Below are 20206 nucleotides of genomic sequence, written 5' to 3'. Positions count from 1 at the left end.
TGGTTTGAAATAAGTAGCCTCAAAAATACACCCGATTTTATTGGCTGAATGAGTAGAAATAAGTTGCAGGGAATTTTATAATATGTGATGACAATCAATATCTGACTAGGGGAAGAGAGGAAGATGTGGATAGATGAAAGCTAACCTAGTGTGAAGTGGAAAACAGCACTGATTAAAACAAACAAAACAAACCAATTACTCTGCAGAATTGCCACCTAGTGCTTTAATCTGCTAAAAAAGCAAAAATGAAAATCCAATGAGGAAATACCTATTTAAATATAGTTATTTCTCTGTGAGGACAAAGAAACAGATTCTAGCTGTGGCCTGCTAAACCACCTACTTCCATCTGGCTAGCGTTTCTAAGTCTTTTCCAAATCAACATGGGACTAGTCTACAACTTGAACATCATTATTAGATGATGGTAGGTGACCATGAATTGAAGAAGGAGGGAATGCAACATAGGGTCAGTTGTTGACATGGTTAACAGGGTAAGAAGGTAAACTCAATAATCCATATTCTTTCAAGGTACAAACATACTTCTCTGGAATAAGAAATGAACAGGCAAAGGAATAAAATACGAAAAATGATTAACTTCTAGCATAGAAAACATCCATGGCTAATTATATTTCTATATAATTATATTTCTAATTTTGTTTCTAATAAAATCTGAACATTTGCAAGAACGTGTTAAAGTATAGTCACTTATGTGTTCTGAATGATGAATGAAAAACCAAATGACAAAGCCCTGCATTCAATCGTCAGAATCTCAGAGTGTGGGGGTTGAAATATTGTGTATGAGTGTGTGAAATACCGCAGTGTACCCCTTTGCACAAATAGCATACCCTGAAAGATTACATGTCATGTCGATAAAAATAAGTTCTGGGAATGGGTACCAGTGGGAGGAATGGGAGTAAATGAAAAGGGTGAAGGAGGGTAAATATAGTTAAAATACACGATATTCATACGTGAAAATGGGACAATGAAGCTTGTTGAGATTGATTTGGGGATTTGGAGGGCAGGTGATGGAGGAGATAAATATGATCAAGGAATTGTGTGTGTATACCTGGACATGTCAAAAGGGAACTTCTTTGTCTACCTAGTTGATGCTAATAAAAAATTCAGGGTGGGAGGTAGAAGAGGTTTTTAAAAATGGGTATCATTATATGAGAGACTCTGCTATAGTTGCCATAGATTTTCTAACAGAATCCAACAAAAATTAATGAGAAAAATAGTAGCTAAACTCAAAGGCTAATTTCTCATTAGCCAAGATGTACACATGTTCTTCTGTAATTGGTCAACCATCAACTATCTAGTCCCTGCTCCTCTCCAGCCCTTCCAGCATGGGCCTTGCTACTTCTCTAGTCTTCCCAGGCCCTTGTGCCTTCTGCTTGCTTCTCACTGGGTCATTGTGAGCCATCATGGGTTCCTTCTCCTGAAGTACCTTCACCCAAAGACCCGTTCACTCTCAGCATACTTTCACCTACCACACATAGTACATGCTGCTTTCTTCAGGCCTTAGTTTCAATGTTGTGTTTTGCCAGATTCCTTTATTGGCTTCTACATCCCTGCAGTATGCCCCCCAAAACACTGATCGCTCACGAAAAATGAAGTATTTGTATCTGTCATCAGAATTTCATGCACAGTTGAATATCTTTGCCCTGCTAGTGGTCCATGAAGACCAGAATAATTCTGTTTACTGTAAGTTGTTCTGTATCCAAATGCCTAAAACACTTACTGGCAAAGAAGTTATTCAAACATATTTGCTGAATTAATTAATTATTTAGGGAGCCATAGGAATGATTGCTAAACCTATTCACAGAATATTAGCTCTTTCAAACCCCAAAGGATGATCTGTTTTGCTTGTTAAGATAAAGGGAGACTAACCAGTTATGATTTCTCATGCTGCAATGCCAGTTACTTAGGAGGTGAAAATAATGAAGACTGTAGTTCTAGGACACTCTTCCCCTAACCCTCCCTAGCAAAACATTATTGAAGCACCTCATCTCAACAAACAAGACTATTGTGATGATACTCACCTGTAATCCAAGTTATGAGAGATGTAAATAGGAGGATGATAGTCTGAGGCCAGGCTGAGGCAAAAAATGGGAGACCCTCATTGAAAATAACTAAAATAGAAAAGGTCTGGGGTTCTGGCTCAAGTGGTACACAAGTGGTACATGACCTGCACAGCAAGTACAGAAACAAACAAAACAAACTTAGGTATCCTAGGGCCATCTTGGAATACCAGCTTTGAAGCAGAGACAGTATGATAGCGATTCAAAAACTCCAAAGACCCTTCCTCTTAGCCACTTAATATTTATGCTAAAATAGCATAGGTTGATTAAGATTAAGCAGAGAAAAAAAGTTATCGAACCTAAATAGCCTATATACCTATGGAATTTCAGCCATATTGTATTTGATTCTATTTTTTAAAAAAATTACTGTAAAGGTGATGCACAGAGGAGTTATAGTTACATAAATAAGGTAACGAGTACATTTCTTTTTGAACAGTGTTACCCTCTCCCTCATTTTCTCCCATCCCCCATTCTCCACCCCCCCCAAGTTGTAAAGTTCATTTCCATCATAGTGTCTAGTTAGTATCATTGTTGCATTGGTTCACCCTTTGTCCCACTGTTTCTGTATTTCCCCTTCCATTTCCCAAATCAGATAAACTTACATATAAGACAAAATGCACAGAAATAAAAAAATGACCTATTTTTTAAAACTGAGAAATAAGTCCCAGGTAGTACTCATTACCAGATTATGTCTTTAATTAAGTGGTTCGCGCCTGTAATCCTAGTTATTCGGGAGGGTGACAACTGAGAATCATGGTTGAAAGACAGCTCTGTGAGGCTCTAATTGCCAATTAATCACTCAAAACCCAGAAGTGGTGCTGTGGTTCAAGTGGTAGAGCACTAGCCTTAAGCACAAAGAAGCTCAAGGACAGTGCCTGAGTTCAGGGCCCACAACTCACACACACACACATACACACACACACACACACACACACACACACACACACACACACACACACACACACACACACATGATAAAAAAAATCTTGAACTGCAATTATATAGCATTCAAATTACTTCAGGAATTACAAAGAAGTATCCAACTGCTTGCTTTTGGAGGGGAAGATGTATGATTTGAATCCAGAGCTTCATACATGCTAGACAGATGCTCTATTACCTGAGCAGCCAGGTTTCCAGTCCTTTTGGCTTTTATTACATTTTAGGTGGGTCTTGCTATTCTTACCCAAGCCAGCCTAAGTTGCTAGCTCACTTCCTGCTGGGAAGCTGGGATGAGAGGTGTACAGCATTACACCTGGCTTATTTGTTGAGGTGGGGGGGGTCCCACCAACTTTTACTCAGGGTGATCTTAAACTGTGATTATCCCCCATGTCTACTTCTTGAGTAGCTAGAATTCCAGATGTGAGCCACTGTGCCAGGCTCAAAATGTGTATTTTATTATCTCATAAAATATCTGTTACCTGTCCTATAGGAGATTTGTGTACAGCTTGTGTGGAGCTTTGACTTTCTTTGTGAAAGAAAGTTAAAGATGTTAAAGATGAACCATTCCATATCTTGAGAGTCAATTTGCTCTTTCATTCCCAGTATCTCATCATAAACCCAGAAACAAAACATCAGCTAAGGATTGATGGGTTTGCTGGAACAAGGAGAGTTAGTATTAGTGCTAGCTAATTACCCCTAGCATATTGAACAATCTTAATAGGGAAAACGTATTAATGAAACTTACTTCCATGTAGTCTCAGTCTACTGAGCCAGAAGCAACTCTGTTATGAATGGATAAGTCTGCATACCTCTCTGCTCCATCACACACAGCTTCCTTTCAAAATCCACATTCCCCTCCCTATACTCACCTGAAGATTATATTTGAAACTAAGAAGGAGAATAGGTGGACGACAAAAATCCTGCCTTTTGGTTCTTACTGATATTACTGCAATGGCATCTGTAAGACTTGATCCTGAATGTATTTATCATCCTAGGCCATTTTTATCCTTTCCTCATGAATCAGAAGTTGTTTTTGTTTTTATTTTGTTTTGGTTTGATTTTGTACTAGTACTGGGGTTTGAACTGAAGGCTTTTCACTCTCCCTTAGCTTTGTGCTGGCACTCTAGTACTAGAGCCATAGTTCCAATTTGGGCTATTTTCTGGTTAATTAGAATTAAAAATCTCATGGAATTTTCTTCACAAACTGTCTTCAAACCTCAGTCTCCTGAGAAGCTAGGATTACAGGCATGAGTCACTGGTACCTGACTAGACCCCAGTTTTGAAAGAATATGACAAACTTCATTGATTAATATTTATTTTCTTTTATTATTTTATGTTGATGTATTTATTTATTTATCTTGTAGTACTGGGCATTGAAACCCCCCGGGCTTCATATATGCTGATTTTAATTACTCTAAAACATATGTTCTAGCAGTGAATGTAATGTAAATATCAGTTAAGAACAAATTGGAATTCATCTTTCCTATTTAATGAGATGGCTATTCGTTGAGTTAGTTGAGATGTCCCCATAAAATATTGAAACTATTATTAATTTCTCAGTGTTTGTGAGGAACTGTCTCCAGGAGTCTCACAGATGTTCAGATCTGCAGGTGTTCACACCTCTGTACAACTTGAATAGTGTCTGCACATCACCTACACACACCTTCCCATACATAATAACCTCTAGATCACATACAAGACCTAACAAACCACAAAGGTTACATACCGAGTTATTATACTATGTTGTTTGGTTCTAGATAAATAGTCTGTGCCTGTTCAGTATGGATGAAAATTCTTTCAGATGTTTGGGATTCCTGGTGGGTTTAATCTGAAGATAAGGAACTAGTGAATATGTGGAGGTTGGGGAGGAGGGAAGCTAACTACAGTTCTTACACTTCTTAAACTTGTTCAAGTTATCAGCAAAACTGCCCTCCTTAATCAGTGCAGAGACCAATGCCACAAGCAATGAGTCTATAACTCTCTTGGGTTTTGTCTCAAAAACTATAGTTTGGTTCTTATTTATATCAACAAATTGCTTACTGAGCATCTCAAAGCAGAGAGGATATTTATCAATTGACCGGATTATACCTACTAATTACAATGTAAAAAACATTTTGTGAAGAAATAAATCTCTATATTTTTCCATTAAAAAGAATTACTAATTAAAAGAAGGTATCTAATTATAGATAGAGAGATAACAGAGGATGGTAATAGATGATAGACATATATGCACAATAAATATATACATATGATACATATACATAAATATATACATATAAATACACAATAGACATAGATTAATACATCTATATGAGAAAAAGAAGTTGAAGAAATCAAATATAATTTTGAAAGTGGCCCTAGGTTATAGTTTGATTAAAATATATCTGGTGTTGGGAGAAAAAATATCCATTTATCCAACTTTAAGGCTATGAACACAAGGAGTAGCAACAGACTGACAGACAGACAGATAGATAGATGATATATAGATAGAGATAGACACAAAGACAGAGACAGAGACAGAAATAGAGAGAGGGCCATTATGGCTTGGGTCTTATAACAAGAGCCAGCAGCTCATATATCACATAGTACATCACATCTTCCTCTTCACAAAGGCACAACCAATTAACAGAAAGCAGAAATGGACTGGAGAGAGAGAATAAATCGCAACAATGATGAATGCATTTACCTTTGTCCCCCTCCTTACTCCCCCCAGTGGGTTTGCTTTTAAGTAAAATGTCACAGGGTATATCACCTGCATTTTAACATGCTACAAAACAAACCAGCTTCACTGCTTTCAAGGTCTCTACCAAACAGTAAATAAGGACCTGAGGGAACTACAAGTCATGAAAAGCACCAGGGCTTCTTTTAGTTTGTTTCTCACAGTGAATTAAAGTTTTGGAGAAAAGAGAACTCAGAAAAAATGTTTCCATAGCATCGCACCCTAGTGGTCTGAATGGGATAATGTTATATTCTTCCCTAAATGCTTAATTTTCTCCTGTGAGAGGCTGAATAGACTAGTCCCCTGTGCTTAATTAAATCATATCACATTCCTAGACATGGAGAAAATAATTATATGCATGTAAAAATTAGCCTGAAAATAAAACATGGTTAAACCCCTTACACATCCCCTGAGATCACCAATGGACATTTTATGCAGATTATAACCAGCTTTCCAGTCCTCTCCTCCCACCCACCCCTCTCCACCCACTCCCTCTCCTCAGTTGTATTTTAGGGCAATGGTTTGGTGCCATCTAGTGAATGAATTGGAGCCATCTTTCTACTAACACAATGGCTAGAGTCGTGGTGTTTAAAGAGCCATCTGAAAGCATGAGAAACTGAGGGTCACAGTGATGAGACTTAGGTTCCTGTTCTTACTTTGCCAAATTAGTTCTTCAAAATCAACACCTAAGGAAGCTGATCATCTTTCTACACATTCAGCAAACACTTCCAACGCACTAGTGTGCACTTGCAGTTTGTGAGATATTTGCTGATGCACAGATAAATAGGAAGGTTTGTCTCTGTTGTGAAGAAGCTCTTAGTTGTACATTACAGTGCACACATGAGTAGATATCCACAGCAACACTCAGGTATACTGCTTGACAGGTCCATAGCAGCTATTTTGCATTCATTTAAAAAATGAATGTAAATGCAAGTACTGTGCATTACAATTGGCAATTTAAGGAAACATTCTCCAAGAATTCAATTAGCTGCCAAAGATATACTTTGGAGGCAATAACTTTGAACTTAACGTTTTTTCTGAATTCCCAGAGAACTTTTTTTTTTGTGGTTATGGGATTTGAACTCCAGGCCTGGGCGCTGTCCCTCAGATCCTCAGTTCAAGAGGCTAGCGCTCTATCACTTGAGCCACAACACTACTTCCAGTTGTCTGGTGGTTTATTGGAGATAAGAGTCTCCCTGACTTACCTACCTATGCTAGCTTTGAACCACAATCCTCAGATCTCAGCCTCCTGAGTAGCTAGGATACCAGGCATGAGCCACTGGTGCCCAGCTTCAGAGATCTTCTTTACACATGTAAAACAAAGAAAGATGACTAAGTTCTAATGTAGGGAATAGCACCACCACCATCCATTCAATAGTTTGGGGGAGGGGAGGAAGCAAGCCACAGTCTGTTATGTGTGATTAACCTTTGAACTTCTGCTCTCCATGAATTCACCACTTCTTTTCTGTGTGTTCTCATCCATTTCTTATGACCATCTTCTTTTGCATTCTTCTGTAAGGCATCGTTCGTTGTTTTCAAGAGCATGACTTCTGTGGTCTCCTCACCTATGTGTGTTTGCTGAAGGGAATTCTCTCTCTGTCATTCTAAGTAATTAGTGCACTATTTCTCCAAAATGTCACACTTGTATTTAAGTGGTTTATCTAAACTGATTCCAGACATGTCTACATGTCTCCTCTTAATGAATTGGGTTTTCCAGCTCTCTTCTCTCAAGTTCTCTTTGCACCCTAACCATTAGCCATTCCATCTGCCGGTTCCTCTATCTATCAAGCCTGCCTTCACCTTTCTGGACATTGAAATAGTTCTTCTCTTTTGTGGAACTCTTTGCCTCCACACCCTACCTTTCTAAATGCTTGCACTTGTACATTATTCACACTGGCACTAATTCTTCCAAAGAGCTTTTCCAGGTTGTCTTCAGGATAGTTCAAGTCCTTGTTTAGTCATAAGTCTGTTTTATACAAAGCACCCATTTGGAACTTTAAAATGGTTACATCCTTACAGACATGTTGTAACTTCCTTGAAAGGCATTTTTTTTCTGTCTATTTTTGGGTTGAAGAACGAAACTCATTTTTTTTTCAAATAAAGAATGTTAAGAAGTCAATGTGAATTGAATATAAAACATGTATCTGTATTCTGACAAATCCAGGAAGCTTTGGGAGAAAAAAAATGGTGACAAAAGCATACCATCCTTTTCATCTTTGTTTTCATTTTCCTGTGTTCTTTCTTCAATGGCAATTTCAGAATTTCTTTCCAAAACACCTGATAATTTGTCAAACTTTAAAGCAAGAAACACTGCAAGTCTCAGCAAAGGTGAGAACTAACAGAAAAGTCAAACTGTGCGTGCCTGAGGTGAAGGAGTGAGAGTTAACTCAGAATCGTAATAGGAAAAATTTATGGCAACTTTCTCAGATTAAATAGAGAGAATTTCAAATACCTCATTGAGCACCATTTTATAAAGACAGTCCTGCATACTCCTATATCAAAAGCTGTGTCATCACAGGGCAATTTCCCAGTGTCCTTGTACTTGATTAATTCTTTGAGAATACTTAAATCCCATTTGGACTACATTTTTTCACTAGCTGGTAAATGTTGCCATACATTGTTTTTAATCATAAATCTTCCTCCTTATGTCTTATATACACTTAGAAAACAACTAGATTATCAACTGTTTAAAAGCATGATACCTACATTTCCAGAGGCAAGGATGAATCTCCAAAGTATTTGAGATTCCATAACACATTTTCCACTTAGTATAGTACTAAATACACTTCTCTTTAAAGGCATATTCATAATGTAAGTTTTAGTTCAGAAAACATAAAAAGAATAACAGGTGCCTTTTTAAATAAGTAAGATGATAAAATGGTGTTAATTTTGGATCATATGAACTATGGAGATATATTTGTATTATTCTTGATTTTTATTTACCAAATTCCTATTCAAACAGAGTCTCATGCTCTGTTGATTTTTCTTCTCACTACTTTCTGTCAGCCATGTCATTGGTGAGACTAGAAATGCAGACCAAAGTTAATATCAACAGGGCTTTCTGTATATTAAATGTATGATGGATACTTACCTAATTGCAAGTAAGGAGGCTGAGATCTAAGGATCATGGTTCAATGCCACCCTGGGATGGAAAGTTCTTGAGACTCTTCTCTGCAATAAACCACCAGAAAACCAGAAGTGGCAATGTGGCTCAAGTGGTAGAGTGATAGCTTTAATCTGAAGAACTGAGGGACAGTGCCCAGGCCCAGAGTTCAAGTCCCACAGCTGACAAATAAATAAATGAATAAATAAAAATCAAGTCATTTCTATTTCTTACAAAGTTCTCCAATGGCCTAAAGTAGATAGAAATATAATTCTATCCATAAACATAGTCACTATTCCATCTAACTTACTTATATATGAGTATGTCCTTTATATAAGTATGACCTTCTGGTCTAAATCGAGCTGTTCTACTAGGAGATTACAATATACATTCATATATTGAAAGAATAAACACAAGACAGGACAGATGGATTTTAGGCTTCATTGGCCAAACAACAAATGTTCCTGCTGATATTTTTTTCCTCAGCTAATGATTAATAATTATGGCTGTAGCTGCTCATAAAAAATAACATATGAAAGTCATCAGAGAAATAAACCAGTTTCTTCCTTCTACAACTTATATGATTTGAATATATTCAGATTCACCATATGATCTGAATACATAAAATGCATATATGCAATGTATTATAAACACTTTTATTTCCCTGTGTCTCACTCCTGGCAGTGTTAGAGCATGCAGGAAAAGATCAGAGAAGCAAGACTCTAGATTTCTTTCTTTGCCTTCCACTTTTAAAGGCACATTTGTTTCCTAGGCATTCAAAAAAATTCTTTCCTGTTGGGTTCCCTTTGTCTTCCTAAGAAAGTGAGAGTGAAGTGAGAAAGATAAAATGACTCATTTGAACAAAAGCCAGTTCGAGGGAGATGGGAAACAGAAATGACTGTTCTTGTTTATTTTGTTTTCATAATTTCTGTGCTCCATTAGAATCTGCCGCTACCTGTGTTTTCCTGACATGAGGGCCCACAAAACTATAATTGAAAAAGCGTCCAGGAATGTTATGAATTCCTGTAATTTTAATTTTACTCATTTCATTTGATGAGAAAAACAATTACTAACCATTTAAAAAGACATTTCTATGGGAAAACATCAACCTTGAGATCTCTTTCTCTGATGTTTCTGCCTGTCTTTAAAAACACAGGGCAATAACGAACACGACCATGATCAAGCAGATGATAATTCTCTTGTTTGATGACAACCACAGATTTCACTTACATTCTACTTATCGGCATATAAAAGTTTGTTGATGGACTCTCTTTAGTGAAAATGGCAAGATATCAGACTCCAGAACTTCCATTTCATAGATGATGAAATCCCATTCCATCATATGCTTAACATATGGTGATTAATAGTATGACCTAGATTTTCCTCCCTCCTTGCCTCAGGGTTTTAACTGCACAAAAACAGTATGCCTGGAAAATGAAGGGGAAAAGAGCACGTGCACATGTGCAGTCTCAAAGAACATCTAGCGACTTGTCTGCTCCTGGCTACTAAATTGATGAGCTGTCATCTACTCTAGGGCTTCATTTACTTAATCATTGTCTTTCATATCATCAGCTGATGATGTCCCCTCTCCACTACATAATTCCTAGAGACAAACAAAGTTGCATTGAACAAGGACAATAACATTAGCACAATAATAACAAAAATTTCCCATGACTCCTTGTTTTTCTCCCCATCTCCACCTCCTTGCCCACCTTTTCAGTGAATCTGCTGAATCTGCTACCTTGGTTTATCATTTCTCCGAACTTATTCTTATCCCAATTCTGACTCATCACTGAGTCACACAATCACCGATGAGACCTTGCCACCATAGACTACAGATGTTTCTCTGACTGTATTTTGCTAGCCATCCCAGTGGGATTCTCCACAGGTCAGTAACACATTCTTCTCAAAATACTTTATTCCCTTGGATATCTAAATAGCACACTATTATCTTTTTTTCCTATTTATGGCTTCTTTTGGGGCTTTTCTACTGGGCCCCATACCAAGGTGAATCACAGAGCTCTGCTCTAGATACAGAAACTATACATAGCCCTGGTTTTCAGTACCATCATTCTGGTCAGGAGTGTCAACATCATTATCTTAAAAAGATATCTGCTCCCTCGATATATACTATTTCCACTGACATGTACACTAATCAAGAAAAAGTTAAAGTAGCTTGCATGTGATTCTTGATTTTTTTTTGGCTCTTAAAACCATTCCTTCTGAAGTCATTTCATCTGAGTAACTGACACTAAAGCATGCCAAACTGAGGAACACAAAAGCCTGAAGGCTATTCTGTAGTTTTGTTTAAATTTTCTTTATGGTTATGATGGAGGTGATGAACAAAGAAATTACAATTATATGAGTCAGGTAATGAGTACATTTCCTCTCATACAGTATCTTCTGTTCCCTCATTCTCTGCCAGTCCCTCCCTCTTGTCTTCACCCACTAGTTGTATAGTTCACTTTCATCAGTGTTCATTGAGCTCCAATGCTGCATTTTTCGTCCTTTCTCCCTCAAGTTCTGGGTCCTCCCCTGCCTTCCTGAAGAGATACATGCCAATATACCATATGTAAAGAAAAGAAGACAGAATCATCAGAAAATTAAAATTAAAGAGATCTCTTGTTTCCATGTCTTGGTGTTTGTTTTGATATACATATGTATGTATACATATGTATGTAATTTTATATAAATATAAAGAGGCATGTAGCGATTGTGCCTTTGTGTTCCTCTCCTAACCCTCACTGTGTGTGTGTGTGTGTGTGTGTGTGTGTGTGTGTGTGTGTGTGTGTGTGTGTGTCTAGAATCCTGTATCACTTAATCTATATTAGATTTTTACTTGAGCTTTTTGTCACCCATCCTCATGTTCAATCCACAGGCAGGTCACACAAACTTATCTTAAACACATAGTCCAGTTACACTGTGTCTTCCATCTCCATCTCTGTCTCCATATCCTATCTGCACCAATGGGAAAAGCTCTACATGGGACTTTCTGCCCTTACTTTGTCCTTCACAATTAATTATTCACATAAGAGCTGGGGGGGGGTGGTCATCCTACAAAAATGCAGTTCGCATTCTATTGCTCTCCTCCTGTTCTCTTTTAAAATCCTACATTTTCTTTCAATCATGCTTAGAATAAAATCCAAATATTCACTTAGATTTCATAGACTTCATGTATGAACTATTCATCTCCCCAACCTTCATCCAACCTTCAACTGCATTGCAAGAATATTGACTTAGTGAATATATTTTAAGTATCTATGTACCAAACAGTATTCTACACAGTTAGCAGGTGTTTCTTCTTTAATCTTGCAATTACATTGTGAGATAGATTTGATTAATAGTTTTACACATGAGACATTGAGAAGTCACGAAACTATTCAAGGTCTTTTGAGAATAAACGAGAGAATCATTATTCGGAGGGTGAAACATACCCCCCCACACAAATACTTTTACATTTTTATATTCCCCTATCAGATCTACAGAATGGCTGAATCCACTAAATGAATTTTCTAAATAAACTAAATGCCTGTTATCTTACCCTTTAATTTTTTTTATTCCACAATTCACTTCTTGTCAATTAAATCTCAGATTCCAAAAGGTTTTCCTTAACCTTTCAATATAAAGTAGCTCCTCTAGCATTCAAACCTGTAATCCCAGCTACATGGGAGGAGTCAATAGAAGGATTTCAGTCTGAGGCCAACTTTGAGCAAATAAATAAATAAATAAAATCACAAGATACTGTCCAAACTGGAAAAGAGTGAGAGAAGGGGTGACATTGTCCAAAAAGAAGTAGAAGTGTACTCATTCGCTGACTTATGTAGCTTTAACCACTCTGTACATCAACTTTCCAATAACAATAGAAAAGAAAGAAAAAGATACTGTCCGCAAAATAGCTAAATAAAGAAAGGTCTGGGCCATGACTCAAATAGTAGAGTACCTTCTCTACCTCAAGTGCAGACCCTGAGTTCTAACTGGTATCAAATAAAGTAGCTCCCATTTACTCTTTAACAATTTATATTTAATGTGGTTTTTGCTTGGCATAGTTAGCTAGCTTGCTAGTATATTCGATCCAAAACATAAGTTTCTTTGCACCAGGGGAAACACACTCCCCTTGTTACTGAAAGTAGAACAATGTTTAGGGGTCAAAAATCTCAACTGGACTTATAAATTAAAACAGTGAATAAATATGACATTCTTATTTTAAACACCTAAGAATTCTCTTTAAAAGGTAGAACTGACTGGAGTAGGAATCAATTACTCTCAACAAAATAGCTCCCTATTAGAAAAAAATCAGTTCACCAAAAGAGAACCCCACCAAGTTATTCAAGGGGGAGACACTTATGAAAATTATTTTGTCCACAAGTCAGTGGAAAACTAAAGTACATTTGCATAATACAGGAGGGAGCCAATGAGGAAAACCTGGCATTGTCTAATGTGTCTTTGGGAAAATGGGAGACTTCCAGAAGATGATAAATAGGCAAAGAAGGACATGATAAAAAGAGGATGGTATGTGGAAGAACCAGTGAAGGCAAAACACAAATTCCTGAATGCTCATAGATCCTCCCTAGCCAGAGACTGGATGTAAAACGAGAACTCATAAGCTTTCACATGCACATTTTGGAAACCCTTTACCTATCACTTAAAAATCTGGTTCACAAAATGTCCACAAAAGTTTGCAAAACTAAATTGATTAATGCAGTCTTATGTCCTTCGTGTAGATAATAGAGTTTTTACTAGGACATATGTATAGGACAAAATCAGTGAAATTTAATGAAACATATAACTCAATTCAAAACTCAATGCAACTATTCCTTCTGGAGTTGGAAGCATGGCTCAGTTGGTAAATGAGCAAGTGTCAGGTACTGAGTTCAAGTCCCAGTCTCATACCTGAAAAGAAAATACACAAACAAAAGCTAGTCATTTGTAAACCTTCAGATTGATTGTTTGGAAACACCTATATGTAGTTAACTGAGAAAGGTCATAATTCATAGAATTCTTATATTTTTCAGGATGAAAATTTAAAAAAAGAGATTGCTTTGTCAACTTCAACAGCTGGAAGTTTAAAAAACACAATTCCACTCAAATAAATGCAAGAAGTAAGATTAACTATAAATGTAGGATAATCACAACTCCTTATTCTGCAGGTGTTTTACATCTTACATTTCTACCTACTGCGTAGCTCTGCACAGAACTGTGACACATAAAGCCTGGAAAATATTTTTCAACAGTCAATATATGAGTGATTTTTATTTTACTTTTTAGATTTAACAGCTATGAAGTTTGTGCAGCTATTTTAATCTTTTAAATTATAACTTAAATAGTGTCTTCACATGGATAGAAAATTGTAGGCTTCAACTAAAATAAAAAGCTTGGAATGGAAATCAAGAGTCATCTTCTTCAGATGCTTCCCAAAGCTAACCACATTTAATCCTTTAATTTTAGATATATATTTCCAATAATGTTATTTTTCTACAGTTTTTACCAATTTTATATATCTTCTTTATTAACTTCCTGCCCTACAAGAGAAAGATTTAGCTACCTTATGCAGCCTTACTTTCTTTCCTGTCTTTTCTCAACATGATTTTTATGACAATTCATAGTCTGACCAATATCAATTTTGTGAATATAGGTCCTATTATTTCTCCATTATTTTGTCATCAAATACAGGAAAAATCTTTTACCATATTTTAACAAAATATGTCGACAGACTTTTACATTTCCATCTCTTGTCACAATTTTATTTTCTTGACAATGCAATTTTTATCTGTCTTCTATTCTATCATTGGAAACATTTTGTCTTTTCTGTGTTCACAAAGCAGAAGAAAGATCTGTCAGATGTTCTACAGTCAGCTCATAAGCTGATGGTACAAGTTAAACACACATGCTTACAGTGCTACAATGATGCTTTTTTTTGTTCCTTTGAAGCTGAATGATGAACTCAGACAGTGTCCCTTCCTCTCTAAATTCAGTATTATAATATCACTCTGAATCACAGGATATATATAAGGAGAGTTAGGCTAAATAAAGTCTGTTATATACATCAATAATTGCCTTCAGCATGTCCAGCTTTTCCTAGAGGGTCTTACTATCTCTGAAGAACAATTCTACTCTTTTTTATGCTTGTTTCCTTGCTTTTCCAGCTTAATGTCATAGTCTTTATTTGTTCCAGTCCTGGGGGCTTGGTTTCATGGCCTGAATGCTGTTCCTAAGCTTTTGTGCTCAAGGCTAGTGCTAAACCACATGAGCCATAGCTCTACTTCCATCTTAAAAAAAATTGATTGTTATTAACCAGGCACTGGTGACTCATGCCTATAATTCTAGCTACTCAGGAGGCTGAGATCTGAGGATCACGGTTGCAAGCCAGCCCAGACAGAAAAGTCTATGAGATTTTTATCTCCAATATATCATCAGAAAACCAGAAGTGGGGCTGTGGCTCAAGTGGTAGAGAGCTAGCCTTTGTAGTCATATAATGTAAATATGATCATGTAATATGTTGTAAAAATGATAATGTGTTGAGATTTTGAAAGTTTTGTCTTTATATATTAACTACTGCATTGTCAGGTCTTGTTATATACCTTTTTCAGGTAAAGTGTTATTTTATTGTATTATACACATTCACACATGCTATATTTATATATATATATAAAGGATATTTTTCAAAGGAACTGCTCATTCTATATTTTGTATTCTGATACAATTTGAAAATTTGAAAGCTTTTAGAGTTCTGGCATATGTAAATTATATACGGTCACAAGGTGAAGGGAAAAAAAAAGGAAGCTCCTGGACAATTATCTAATATTTTGATTTCTTTACTTTGGATGAAGCAGCTGTTAAATTGGTATAATGATGATGACTTTCCTCATTCATTTCTTTACAGATTATATCAGTCATTTCCCCATTAAAAATCACACATACTTTAGAACTACAGATTGAAAAAACAAGTGATGGTTCCAAGGACGCTGAAATGTGTGAATATAAAAGTTCAGCCATACAGAATGTGCGACATAAATCCAGGGATTTAATCTGTCTTTCCATGCCATACTTTATTCTTGACATGAGTGTATGTGTTGGAATCATTGCTCTGTTCATCCAACATATTTATCTTCCTCTTGTTTCAGCATGTGGCAAATTGATGAAAATCACAGGCCCCATTACAGTCAAGACCTCTGGAACTCGATTTGGTGCTTGGATGACGGATCCTTTAGCATCTGAAAAAAATAACAGAGTATGTTGATTCTACAAATCCTTAGACTTAAAATTATGTTTTATTTACACCTTTTTTTCTCCTGACCATTCTCTTCCGATATATTAGTTCTAACTTGAAAGTTTCACACAATTTGTATGTATCTCCTATTTGATAATACTAGCATTTCAAAAAGTATATAGCAACCAACAGTTAGTAAAATGTTTCATTGTATATTCTATTTTTTATTGAGGTGAACCTGTTATTTGTTTGAAAAGTGCCAGCGAAAAGCACATAAAATTTACTATATATTTTTAATGAATCATGGTCTTTAGTATGGAAAAATAACACAAAATAATGAAAATGTCAAGAACTAACTAATTGACTAAATAAATTAATATATCCTGGGGATCTAGAAATTGCTTTTAAAAGAAATAACATTGAAACTTAGAGAAGATGTTTTCAAATGTTGGTAATGCCTCCAGAGTTTAATCGAATACATTAGAAATTCAACATATCTCCACTTAGTACACAAATTAGTATCAATTAATGATTTCAACCAAATGAGATTAGTTACTAAATTAGTAAAATACTTTCATTAAAAGGTTGTATCTGTAGCTGCTTCATAGAATAAATGTTGCTTGAAGGCTTTGTGATATGCATAAAGTAGAACAGGTAAAATTCAACCAGGCATTTTTCAAAGTAAAGGAGAGAATAAAACAATTTTCAAGCCAGCACCAGTGGCTCATTCCAATACTCCTAGTGACTCAGGAGGCTGTGACCTAAGGATCACAGTTCAAAGCCAGCCAAAGCAGGAAATCTAATATTTTTATCTCCAATTAAACACCAAAAAAACTGGAAGTGGAGCTATGATTGAAGTGGTAGAGCACTTACCTTGAGCACAAAAACTTGAAGAAAGTGCTCAGGCCCTGAGTTCAAGCCCCAGAACCGGCACTTAAAAAAAAATAAATGAATTACAATTTTCAGATATCACTGATATCTTATTCCATCATAAATCAGATGATATGCTTTACTTTGGAATATATATATACATATATAGACATATGTATACACACAGTAATAAAAAATAATTACCAAAAACTCTAAAAAAAAAAACCCAAAAAGAAACAGAAGGTAGAATTCAAGGCAATAAATTCAGTTGTTTCTTTTCCACATAGACTATGCTAATATTATTTTTTTACAAAATCCCACAATAACTTCACATTACTGGGCAGCAGTTAAACAGCAGGGTAATTTGGCGTTGAAAGCTGTTTGTGATATTAACGTGCCTGACTCTCACTACCTTTACTTTTTGAATTCTCGAAGAAGTACACGATGTCTTCAAGTCCCTTTGCTTTCCTTCTCCTCCTCCTCAGGTCTGGTACATGGACAGCTACACTAACAATAAAATCGTCCGTGAGTACAAGTCAATGGCAGACTTCGTCAGTGGAGCGGAATCCAGGACTTACAATCTCCCTTTCAAGTGGGCAGGAACTAACCACGTTGTGTACAACGGCTCGCTCTATTTTAACAAATACCAGAGTAACATCGTCATCAAATACAACTTTGACTTGGGGAGGGTGCTGGCCCAACGGAGCTTGGAGTATGCTGGTTTCCACAACGTTTACCCCTACACGTGGGGTGGGTTCTCAGACATTGACCTAATGGCTGATGAAATTGGGCTCTGGGCCGTCTACGCAACTAACCAGAACGCAGGCAATATTGTCATCAGCCAACTTAACCAAGATACCCTAGAGGTGATGAAGAGCTGGAGCACTGGCTATCCCAAGAGAAGCGCGGGGGAATCGTTCATGATCTGCGGCACACTCTATGTCACCAACTCCCACTTGACCGGAGCCAAGGTGTATTACTCCTACTCCACCAAAACCTCCACGTATGAGTACACAGACATCCCTTTCCACAACCAGTACTTTCACATATCCATGCTTGACTACAATGCCAGAGATCGAGCTCTTTACGCCTGGAACAATGGTCACCAAGTCCTCTTCAATGTCACTCTTTTCCACATCATTAAGACTGAGGATGATACATAAGCACACGTGATTGGGTTGCAACTCTCCAAACGGCATCATTTGTGACCAACTCTTATAAGACCCTCTCTGTTTACTTTTTATCATCATTTCTCCAACAGGATGCATTTATTTTTCTGTTGTAAAATCGGTGTTGAAAAAAAAAAAAACAGCCTAGTCTGTCTAAGTTAATGTATGGCAAACACATCTCAATGGCTAAATTTACAAGGCCTATCATGTCCTTGTCATGAAAAGCACTAAAATAAAAGAGTTTAAGAGGCTAAAGTCGTAATTGTGCAAATGATTAATGTTCTGCCTTATATTGCAGTCAGAGACTAATGGTTGCTTAAATGCATGAATGTCTTCTTTTTTTTTAATCTGTCATTTTTAATGTCTTTTTTGCTCCACATCAGGAAATGTTTTAGTAGGAATTAGGGTTAGGAAAAAGCACTTCCCCATTTATTTCTAGGAAAATAATAGTAGATCACTTTGCTGTTAACATAGTTCTCTGATGTGGTGCTGTAATAGTCATTTTTAAATCTCGTGCTAACATTTTATTGACAATAGGTATTTCTACCATGGTAAGCATCATTGTACAAAGGTGTATTTCCTTCACTTCTGTGAAAGTATTTTTTTTATAAATAACACTGAAATTTATCCTCAGTTATTCTTTGAATCAATTTTTAAGTGTGGTCGGGAAGACTCTTTTTGGCTTACCCCTTTGCATAAGCATTATATATAAAAGAAGATAACCAAACCACCCATTCTTAACAGAGTTTTATTTTATCCCAAGTTTATTGGACTTTGCTTTGAAGGCAAAAAATGATCTCGGGTAACCAAGTTAGTCTGTTCCCAGAAAGCATTCCCCACCCCAAACCCCACCCCCAGAGATGTCTACAAAAGATGCCACCGCTTGAACTATAACAGTTGGATTTGAGTTGACAGTCAACTTTATTTTATACCAGATGATTTTGTTCTTCACAATTAAACATATGGATGTTTTAATTTCTTTTTTTCCTATTTTAGATATGGCTTGAAATAATGTAATTCCTGTAGGAAAAATAGAAAAGCCCATGGAAACTCTTAAAGTTGACAATTCCATAATATCCTCTAGATTTATATTATGCTAGAGAATTATTGACTAATGTGCAATAGAGGGAAAAATGGAAATGACTTGGACGTTGTCTTGTTTTGAATTGGAAACTGAGGTGAGAAGGTGATTCCTTGTTACCTGCTTTATTGTATTCATAGAAACAATGTACCTTAAAAGGAAAGCTTTAATACTTTATGTTAATGATTTCACAAAACATATATCAATATATAGTAACATGTCATTGACTTTCAGATGTACTTACTTTCCATGTATAAAAAGATTTCTTCTAAGGCAGCTTTATGAAAACTAAGAGGGTTTGATCTTACAATTTGATAAGTGTATTCAATGGTGAATAATATGTAACATATTATTGTCAATATTTAGTTGCACATATACATAGTGTCACAGTTTTCTTTGAAATGTAAGGATCAAATAATGCAGATTAAGCACTGTATAAAGCAGCACTAATATGTAGGGTAAGTCATTTCAATGTCGTAAGTGAGGAGCCATTCTCGACTAATAGCACTAGCTAACCTATAGTGTAATAACCCAGTATTGAAACCAATACAATTTAATAAAGATTTCTCTTTTTGCCTACAAAAAATTAGCATGATCTGATAAGCCCTGTGGATACCTTTGTTCCATTGTCTTCTCTTTTTTGAAGTTTATGTATGTTTTTCTGTATTATCAAGAAGTGGCAAACTTAAGATTTCATGTATCCCAATATTTGACCACCATACATCCAGCCAGAACTTTGTATATAGCATGTGTATCAGGAAAGAAAAAAAATCTCATCAGTTTAGCAATGAATCAACTTTTTTTTTGGGGGGGGGGTCCGGTTGTGGGGCCTGAACTCTGGGCCTGGGAGCTGTCCCTCAGCTCTTCAGCTCAAGGCTAGCGTTCTACCACTTGAGCCACAATACCACTTCCAGCTTTTTCTGCTTATGTGGTGCTGAGGAATCGAACCCAGGGCCTCATGCATGCAAGGCAAGCACTCTACCACTGAGCCACCTTCCCAGCCCCTGAAAAAACTTTTAAGTGGATGGCCTCTGATTAAAAAA

At 36.4% G+C, this 20206-nt stretch overlaps 1 protein-coding gene across 2 annotated transcripts in view; it reads left to right on the top strand.

Annotated features, from left to right (window-relative positions):
- The window catches only part of Olfm3 (olfactomedin 3), a 201142-nt gene extending 181161 nt beyond the window's left edge, over positions 1 to 19981 (top strand). For both annotated transcript variants that reach the window (XM_070007850.1, XM_070007849.1), the window contains exons 5-6: positions 15958 to 16064; positions 17399 to 19981. In XM_070007850.1, coding sequence (XP_069863951.1) covers positions 15958 to 16064; positions 17399 to 18076 — 785 coding nt within the window. In that variant the 3' untranslated portion in view covers positions 18077 to 19981. The remainder of the gene's footprint in view (positions 1 to 15957; positions 16065 to 17398) is intronic.
- The last annotated feature ends 225 nt before the right edge of the window (positions 19982 to 20206 follow it).

The sequence above is a fragment of the Dipodomys merriami genome, unplaced genomic scaffold (genome assembly GCF_024711535.1).
Source record: "Dipodomys merriami isolate MVZ:Mamm:240054 unplaced genomic scaffold, mDipMer1.0.p SCAF_7, whole genome shotgun sequence".
NCBI classification, from domain to species: domain Eukaryota; kingdom Metazoa; phylum Chordata; class Mammalia; order Rodentia; family Heteromyidae; genus Dipodomys; species Dipodomys merriami.
Note: the sequence above shows the minus strand (reverse complement) of the source record. Positions and strands in the feature narration are given on the sequence as shown.